At 43.8% G+C, this 9,687-nt stretch overlaps 1 protein-coding gene across 4 annotated transcripts; it reads left to right on the top strand.

The window, feature by feature from the left end:
- The first annotated feature begins 4,780 nt into the window (after window positions 1-4,780).
- LOC120570842 (C2 calcium-dependent domain-containing protein 4B-like) lies at window positions 4,781-6,723 on the top strand. Of its 4 annotated transcripts, none has more exons than XM_039819428.1 (4): window positions 4,781-4,906; window positions 5,821-6,307; window positions 6,386-6,404; window positions 6,447-6,723. In XM_039819428.1, exons 2-4 carry the CDS (start codon window positions 5,849-5,851, stop codon window positions 6,563-6,565), a joined length of 597 nt encoding a protein of 198 aa, XP_039675362.1. In that variant the 5' UTR covers window positions 4,781-4,906; window positions 5,821-5,848; the 3' UTR covers window positions 6,566-6,723. The 4 variants fall into 4 exon arrangements, with proteins under 4 accessions (XP_039675362.1, XP_039675360.1, XP_039675359.1 ...); XM_039819426.1 differs by having other exon boundaries at window positions 6,441-6,723; XM_039819425.1 differs by having other exon boundaries at window positions 6,435-6,723.
- The last annotated feature ends 2,964 nt before the right edge of the window (window positions 6,724-9,687 follow it).

Below are 9,687 nucleotides of genomic sequence, written 5' to 3'. Positions count from 1 at the left end.
TCTCTGGTCCAGAGCTACGGGACCTGGTGGTCCAGTCTATATACTCTCTGGTCCAGAGCTACGGGACCTGGTGGTCCAGTCTATATACTGTCTCTGGCCAGAGCTACGGGACCTGGTGGTCCAGTCTATATACTGTCTCTGGTCCAGAGCTACGGGACCTGGTTCAGTCTATATACTGTCTCTGGTCCAGAGCTACGGGACCTGGTGGTCCAGTCTATATACTGTCTCTGGTCCAGAGCTACGGGACCTGGTGGTCCAGTCCATATACTGTCTCTGGTCCAGAGCTACGGGACCTGTGGTCCAGTCTATATACTGTCTCTGGTCCCAGCTACGGGACCTGGTGGCCAGTCTATATACTGTCTCTGGTCCAGAGCTACGGGACCTGGTGGTCCAGTCTATATACTGTCTCTGGTCCAGAGCTACGGGACCTGGTGGTCCAGTCTATATACCGTCTCTGGTCCACAGCTACGGGACCTGGTGGTCCGTCTATATACCGTCTCTGGTCCAGCTACGGGACCTGGTGGTCCAGTCTATATACCGTCTCTGCCACAGGGACCTGGTGGTCCAGTCTATACGTCTCTGGTACTCTGGTTTATATACGTTCTGGTCCAGAGCTACGGGACCTGGTGGTCCAGTCTATATACTGTCTCTGGTCCACAGCTACGGGACCTGGTGGTCCAGTCTATATACTGTCTCTGGTCCAGAGCTACGGGACCTGGTGGTCCAGTCTATATACTGTCTCTGGTCCACAGCTGGGATTGGTGGTCCAGTCTATATACCGTCTCTGGTCCACAGCTACGGGACCTGGTGGTCCAGTCTATATACCGTCTCTGGTCCAAGTTGTGTCCAGTCTATATACCGTCTCTGTCCAGAGCTACGGGACCTGGTGCCAGTCTATATACTGTTCTGGTCCAGAGCTACGGGACCTGGTGGTCCGTCTATATACCGCTCTGGTCCAGAGCTACGGGACCTGGTGGTCCAGTCTATATACCGTTCCTGGTCCAGAGCTACGGGACCTGGTGGTCCAGTCTATATACCGCTTCTGTCAGAGCTACGACCTGGTGGTCCAGTCTATATACCGTCTCTGGTCCAGGCACGGACCTGGTGCTCCATTATACCGTCTCTGGTCCAGAGCTACGGGACCTGGTGGTCCAGTCTATATACCGTCTCTGGTCCAGAGCTACGGGACCTGGTGGTCCAGTCTATATACCGTTCTGGTCCAGAGCTACGGGACCTGGGGTCAGTCTATATACCGTCTCTGGTCCAGAGCTACGGGACCTGGTGTGGTCTCAGTTACCGTCTCTGGTCCAGAGCTACGGGACCTGGTGGTCCAGTTTATACCGTCTCTGGTCAGAGCTACGGGACCTGGTGGTCAGTCTATACCGTTCTGGTCCAGAGCTACGGGATCTGTGGTCCAGTCTATATACCGTCTCTGTCATGGACCTGGTCCAGTTATATACGTCTGGTCAGTATTATATAGTCTGGTAGCTAGGTGGTGGATTATACCGTTCTGGTCAGAGCTACGGGACCTGGTGGTCCAGTTATATACCGTCTCTGTTCAGAGCTACGGGACCTGGTGGTCCAGTCTATATATCGTCTCTGGTTCAGAGCTACGGGACCTGGTGGTCCAGTCTATATACCGTCTCTGGTCCAGAGCTACGGGACCTGGTGGTCAGTCTATATCTGTCTCTGGTCCAGAGCTACGGGACCTGGTGGTCCTCATATACCGTCTCTGGTCCAGAGCTACGGGACCTGGTGGTCCAGTCTATATACTGTCTCTGGTCCAGAGCTACGGGGACCTGGTGTCCAGTCTATATACGTTCTGGTCCAGGACGATCTGCTGGTAGTATATACGTTCTGGCAGGCTAGGACCTGTCTATTGCTCTGGCAGAGCTACGGGATCTGCTGGTCCAGTCTATATACCGTCTCTGGTCCAGAGCTACGGGACCTGGTGGTCCAGTCTATATACCGTCTCTGGTCCAGAGCTACAGGACCTGGTGGTCCAGTCTATATACTGTCTCTGCTTCATCTTATAAAATGATAATATTGTGGAAAAGTTTATTTTATTTATTTAAAAAAGTGAAACTTTCATATCTTCTAAATTCATTAACGATAAAGGAGATATTAAAGGACGATTAGCTCATGGAAATTAAAAATCTGATTCTCCGAATATTAAAATATAACAAAGAATGTGTGATAAGAAGAAGAATCAGTCACTAAGATTTAATAAATAAGAAGCTGAGATGTTAACCTTTATGTGATGAATCTAGAATATCTAAGTTTCACTTTTTGGATGAAGTTACAGAAATCAACTTTTCGACGATGCTCTGATGTTCTGAGATTTATCTTCATCGCTACACGGACGCTTCTTTTAGAAGATCAGGGACAGAGGTCGCTTTAAAATTAAGTTCACAGAACATTTCTTAATATCTCAATATCTTAATATCTCAATATCTTAATATCTCAATATCTTAATATCTCAATATCTTAATATCTCAATATCTTAATATCTCAATATCTTAATATCTCAATATCTTAATATCTCAATATCTTAATATCTTAATATCTTAATCTCAATATCTTAATATCTCAATATCTTAATATCTCAATATCTTAATATCTCAATATCTTAATATCTCAATATCTTAATATCTTAATATCTCAATATCTCAATATCTCAATATCTTAATATCTTAATCTCAATATCTTAATATCTCAATATCTTAATATCTCAATATCTTAATATCTCAATATCTTAATATCTTAACATCTCAATTTCTTAATATCTCAATATCTTAATATCTCAATATCTTAAGATCTCAATATCTCAATATCTCAATATCTCAATATCTCAATATCTTAATATCGCAATATCTCAATATCTCAATATCTTAATATCTTAATATCTCAATATCTCAATATCTCAATATCTTAACATCTCAATTTCTTAACATCTCAATTTCTTAATATCTCAATATCTTAATATCTCAATATCTTAATATCTCAATATCTCAATATCTCAATATCTTAATATCTTAACATCTCAATTTCTTAATATCTCAATATCTCAATATCTTAATATCTTAATATCTCAATATCTCAATATCTCAATATCTTAATATCTCAATATCTTAACATCTCAATTTCTTAACATCTCAATTTCTTAATATCTCAATATCTTAATATCTTAATATCTCAATATCTTAATATCTCAATATCTCAATAATCTCAATATCTTAATATCTCAATATCTTAATATCTTAATATCTCAATTTCCTAATATCTCAATATCTTAATATCTTAATATCTCAATATCTTAATATCTTAATATCTTAATATCTCAATTTCCTAATATCTCAATATCTTAATATCTTAATATCTCAATATCTCAATATCTTAATATCTTGATATCTTAACATCTCAATTTCTTAATATCTCAATATCTTAATATCTCAATATCTTAATATCTCAATATCTCAATATCTTAATATCTTAACATCTCAATTTCTTAACATCTCAATTTCTTAACATCTCAATATCTTAATATCTCAATATCTTAATATCTCAATATCTCAATATCTTAATATCTCAATATCTTAATATCTCAATATCTTAATATCTCAATATCTCAATATCTCAATTTCCTAATATCTCAATATCTCAATTTCTTAATATCTCAATATCTTAATATCTCAATATCTCAATCTCTCAATCTCTCTCTCTGTGGCCCAACTCTTCTTCTTCTTCTTCTTCTTCTCCTCCTCCTCCTCCTCTCCTCTTCTTCTTCTTCTCCTTCTCCTCCTCCTCCTCCTCTTCCTTCTTCTTCTTCTTCTTCTTCTTCTTCTTCTTCCTCCTCCTCCTCCTCCTCCTCCTCTCCTCCTCCTCCTCCTTCTTCTTCTTCTTCTTCTTCTTCTGTTAGTAGGCTCGTTCGAGATGAGCTGCGCCTCGCCTGTAAAGTAGACGAGAGCAGGCGGCAGCAGCGGGGTGGGGACAAAAGTCCGCTCTCAAGTCGGACAGTTTTCCAGCTGACTCCAGCAGCCTTCAGGATGAACAGGAAGTGACACAAACACTGTGGTCCGGTCGGGTCCGATTCCGATTTAATAAAATGTTATCAGACCCATATATCTGGTCCTACACAGTCTCCAGTTTTTTATTATGACACAGAGTAGCTGTCAAAATTTTTCGCGATCTGTTGCTGATTTTAATTAACAACAGACTGTAGATGATCTGTAATCTGAACAGATTTAGTCTCTCTGACTTTTAAACATCACTATCAGCCACACAACATGTGTTCTGTACAGAATAAGCCTTTAAATCAGACAAATCACAGTTAAAATCCCTCCGATTGAAAATCAATAAAAGGTTTATATAAAACGTCATCATGTTGAGTCGATTCTGAACCAATCAGCTGTTCGATCAGCTGAGAGGCCGGCGTTTCCCAGCATGCCCTGGGTCCGCCTGGCTCTTGCAGTTGGTGAAAAGCAACTGCGCTGCCTGCGTCTCAGAACTGCGGCCGCCTTGGTCTCGTGAGATTATCGTTGCCCACGTGTGCATGACGTCAGAGCGAGTCGGGATCAAGTCGGACACAAATCTACCCAGCATGCATTGGGCGCCGATTGCCGGTGATCGATTCTGCGCAGATCTGGCTCATCTCGAACGAGCCTAATGTTGACTTGCATCCAGTCGGAGCATCATCACCTACTGTTTGCTTTTCACATGAATGAATGCAGCAGAGAGGAGATCTGATTGGCTGATTGGTTCCAGCTGATGAGAGCTGATTGGCTGATTGGTTCCAGCTGATTAGGTCTGATTGGTTCCATTTGCAGCAGCTTTAATAGAGCAGCAGGGTCAGTGAGACAGGTTTCCAGAGTGGAGACCGGTTCCCAGAGTGGAGACAGACCCCGAGGTAAGAAGATCCACATGCTCTCTGTTTCTAACTGACTTCCTGTTTCATGTTGATCAGGCTGCAGCAGACAGGAAGTCAGCATCAGCTGTTCAGTTCTGGGACTCTTTGTTTCAGCTGCTTGAGTTTGAAGGACTGATTTAAATCTGACTTTTAGCGTGTATAGAGCCAGCATATCTCCACCAGACTCCATGTAAATAATCAGGACTTTTAGTGTGTATAGAGCCAGCATATCTCCACCAGACTCCATGTAAATAATCAGGACTTTTAGCGTGTATAGAGCTAGCATATCTCCACCAGACTCCATGTAAATAATCAGGACTTTTAGTTGATAGAGCAGTATCTCACCAAATGTAAATAATCAGACTTTTGCGTGTATAGAGCCAGCATATCTCCACCAGACTCCATGTAAATAATCAGGACTTTTAGCGTGTATAGAGCCAGCATATCTCCACCAGACTCCATGTAAATAATCAGGACTTTTAGCGTGTATAGAGCCAGCATATCTCCACCAGACTCCATGTAAATAATCAGGACTTTTAGCGTGTATAGAGCCAGCATATCTCCACCAGACTCCATGTAAATAATCAGGACTTTTAGCGTGTATAGAGCCAGCATATCTCCACCAGACTCCATGTAAATAATCAGGACTTTTAGTGTGTATAGAGCCAGCATATCTCCACCAGACTCCATGTAAATAATCAGGACTTTTAGCGTGTATAGAGCCAGCATATCTCCACCAGACTCCATGTAAATAATCAGGACTTTTAGCGTGTATAGAGCCAGCATATCTCCACCAGACTCCATGTAAATAATCAGGACTTTTAGCGTGTATAGAGCCAGCATATCTCCACCAGACTCCATGTAAAAAATCAGGACTTTTAGAGCCATGACCTCATCACCGTTTGGTTCCCCAGATTTTAACCTGAGCCCGGTCTGGTCACCATGTCGGCGCTGAAGCCCGGCTCGTGTCTGCGTTCTCTGGTCCTGACCCCCCAGAGAGTCCCGAGCTTCATCATCCCGTCCTGCAGCTCGCCGCTGCGTTTCTCGCCGCGGCTCGGCCGCCGCTCGCCAGACCGGACCCGGCTGCTGTCGGACGCCGAAGACCGGGCCGCGCCGAGTCCTTCTGGCTTCCTGGTCCGCCCGCCGCGGGTCAGAACCCCCCGAGGGGCGCCGCCGCTGGACCCCCACGCCGACACGGACCTGACCACGCACGCCGCCATGTCGCTGACGCACGTCGCCAAGGTGACCACGCCCTACGGCTTCGGCGCCGTGCTGGCGGAGAGCCCCTGCACCCGCCGGAGGGAGTCCCTGTTTCACCGGAACAGACCGGCAGCACCGGGGGGGGACCTCCAGGACCAGGACCAGGACCTCCCCACGCTGACCACGGCCCGACCCACACAGGTTAGTATAATATTTAGAGACTCACACACACACCACTGAAATAATACGACTCTCTTCACCTTTCCCCTGGCCCTGCAGGACCCGTGGACCCCTCCTGGTCCTGGTCCTGGTCCTGGTCCTGGTCCTGGTCCTGGTCCTGGTCCTGGTAGGTCCCGGGTCAGAGCCTTCGGTCTGCAGGTGATGAAGGAGCTGAAGAGACCAGCGGCTGCTCTAAAGGAGGCCTTGAGTCCCGCCCGCAAGGGGACACGCCCCCTGTGACGTCACCACCATGAGGACACGCCCCCTGTGACCTCACTACCATGAGGACACGCCCTCCGATGACCTCACTGCCTGGAAACTTCCTGTTCTGTCAGATTCTTGTATTTATAGATTGCTTTTTAACTTAATGTTTTAATAAAGTTTGTTTTTGACCTTCAGCTGTTGTCGTCCAATCAGTGATCAGTTTCCAAAATTACACCTGTGAGAACTTTACTGTACTAATGTACAGACATGAGGCACTTTTAAAGTTCAACTTCACATTATTTATTTCAGCCTGGACCTTATTTCTTATGTTTCGGAGTGTCTCCCAACATTATGGGATGGATTCCTACAGAGACAAAAACATTATGTCCTCACCAGACTCGACCAGACTCCATGTAAATAATCAGGACTTTTAGCATCGTAAAACACACTTCATTCAAAGTGGACAGAAACTAAATAAAACTACCAAAAACTACCCATTTACATGTGGAGATATGCTGGCTCTATACACGCTAAAAGTCCTGATTATTTACATGGAGTCTGGTGGAGATATGCTGGCTCTATACACGCTAAAAGTCCTGATTATTTACATGGAGTCTGGTGGAGATATGCTGGCTCTATACACGCTAAAAGTCCTGATTATTTACATGGAGTCTGGTGGAGATATGCTGGCTCTATACACGCTAAAAGTCCTGATTATTTACATGGAGTCTTTAATAATTAATAATTAATAATTAAAGGTATTAGTGTTGGTGTGTTTCTCTCTCCGTGGCAGCAGGGGGCGCGAGACAGCTTAACAGCTGTTTGTAGCCGTACAGCCGGAAATGTAGTTTTTCGCGGAAGTGTCTCGTTGTTGTGGCGGGTAAGTTTGTCTCTGCTGTGACGGAGCTTCAGCGTTTTAACCCGGGTTAAAGCGACCCGTGCCGGCGGCCGTTAGTGTGAGAGTTGGACCGGAGAGCCCGGAGCCTGGACCGGGACACGGGGACACCGGGACCGTCTGTAGTCAGTCTGTCGGTAGGTAAAGTTTCCGAGCTAGCTAGTTAGCTGTTAGCATGTAGCTAGAAGGGATACAGCTACGGCAGGAAGTTACGCACAATTACGCAAAATCTAAGCCAATATAATAATGTAATTTATTACTTTCACTGTCAGGAAAAGCGTGTTCGTTCCTCGGGAATGTTTTAATCCAAACCACCATCTTTTTACTGAATTTAACGAGTCATTTTGGTGCCTAAACGCAACTGTCGTCGTAGCTGTATCCCGTCTAGCCTCAAGGGGTAAACACAAGCTAACAGTTAGCTTGTGTTTACCCCTTCTGTTAACTAACAGTTAGCTTGTGTTTACCCCTTCTGTTAGCCAACAGTTAGCTTGTGTTTACCCCTTCTGTTAGCCAACAGTTAGCTTGTGTTTACCCCTTCTGTTAGCTAACAGTTAGCTTGTGTTTACCCCTTCTGTTAGCCAACAGTTAGCTTGTGTTTACCCCTTCTGTTAACTAACAGTTAGCTTGTGTTTACCCCTGAGGTTAGCTAACAGTTAGCTTGTGTTTACCCCTTCTGTTAGCTAACAGTTAGCTTGTGTTTACCCCTGAGGTTAGCCAACAGTTAGCTTGTGTTCACCCTTCTGTTAACTAACTGTTTAACCTTAGGGGTAAACACAAGCTAACTGTTAACCAACCTCAATCGCTAATACTGTTAAAGAAGGCAAAAACTAACTAACTGTTTAACAGAAGTAGCCTAACTTTTAAAAGTAAACACGTCTGTAGTAACAAGGACAACTACTGTTAGCTAATTGGGGACACTGTTATTACTGAGGGTAAACACAAGCTAACTGTTAGTAACAGAAGGGTAAACACAACTAACTGTTAGCTAACAGAAGGGTAAACACAAGCTAACTGTTGGTTAACAGAAGGGTAAAACCCTAACTGTTAGCTAACAGAAGGGGTAAACACAAGCTAACTATTAGCTAACCTCAGGGGTAAACACAAGCTAACTGTTAGTTAACAGAAAGGGTAAACACAAGCTAACTGTTAGTTAACAGAAGGGGTAAACACAAGCTAACTGTTGGCTAACAGAAGGGGTAAACACAAGCTAACTGTTAGCTAACAGAAGGGGTAAACACAAGCTAACTGTTAGCTAACAGAAGGGGTAAACACAAGCTAACTGTTAGCTAACAGAAGGGGTAAACACAAGCTAACTGTTAGCTAACAGAAGGGGTAAACACAAGCTAACTGTTAGCTAACAGAAGGGGTAAACACAAGCTAACTGTTAGTTAACAGAAGGGGTAAACACAAGCTAACTGTTAGTTAACAGAAGCGGTAAACACAAGCTAACTGTTGGCTAACAGAAGGGGTAAACACAAGCTAACTATTAGCTAACCTCAGGGGTAAACACAAGCTAACTGTTGGCTAACAGAAGGGGTAAACACAAGCTAACTGTTGGCTAACCTCAGGGGTAAACACAAGCTAACTGTTAGCTAACAGAAGGGGTAAACACAAGCTAACTGTTGGCTAACAGAAGGGGTAAACACAAGCTAACTGTTAGTTAACAGAAGCGGTAAACACAAGCTAACTGTTAGTTAACAGAAGCGGTAAACACAAGCTAACTGTTAGCTAACAGAAGGGGTAAACACAAGCTAACTGTTAGCTAACAGAAGGGGTAAACACAAGCTAACTGTTAGCTAACAGAAGGGGTAAACACAAGCTAACTGTTAGCTAACCTCAGGGGTAAACACAAGCTAACTGTTAGCTAACAGAAGGGGTAAACACAAGCTAACTATTAGCTAACCTCAGGGGTAAACACAAGCTAACTGTTAGTTAACAGAAAGGGTAAACACAAGCTAACTGTTAGTTAACAGAAAGGTAAACACAAGCTAACTGTTGGCTAACAGAGGGGCAAACCCAAGCTAACTGTTAGCTAACAGAGGGGTAAACACAAGCTAACTGTTAGCTAACAGAAGGGTAAACACAAGCTAACTGTTAGCTAACAGAAGGGTAAACACAAGCTAACTGTTGGCTAACAGAGGGGTAAACACAAGCTAACTGTTGGCTAACAGAAGGTAAACACAAGCTAACTGTTAGTTAACAGAAGGTAAACACAAGCTAACTGTTAGTTAACAGAAGCGGTAAACACAGCTAACTGTTGGCT

The sequence above is a fragment of the Perca fluviatilis genome, chromosome 13, assembly GCF_010015445.1.
Source record: "Perca fluviatilis chromosome 13, GENO_Pfluv_1.0, whole genome shotgun sequence".
Classification (NCBI taxonomy): Eukaryota; Metazoa; Chordata; class Actinopteri; order Perciformes; family Percidae; genus Perca; species Perca fluviatilis.
The sequence above is the reverse complement of the archived record's forward strand: the minus strand, read 5'-3'. Positions and strand labels throughout refer to the sequence as shown.

Excerpts from the sequence above, each read along its gene's own strand:
- LOC120570842 (XM_039819424.1), top strand. The coding sequence starts at position 5,849 with ATGTCGGCGCTGAAGCCCGGCTCGTGTCTGCGTTCTCTGGTCCTGACC. Across the intron at positions 6,308-6,385 it reads CCACGGCCCGACCCACACAG|GACCCGTGGACCCCTCCTGG; the intron begins GTTAGTATAATA and ends CTGGCCCTGCAG.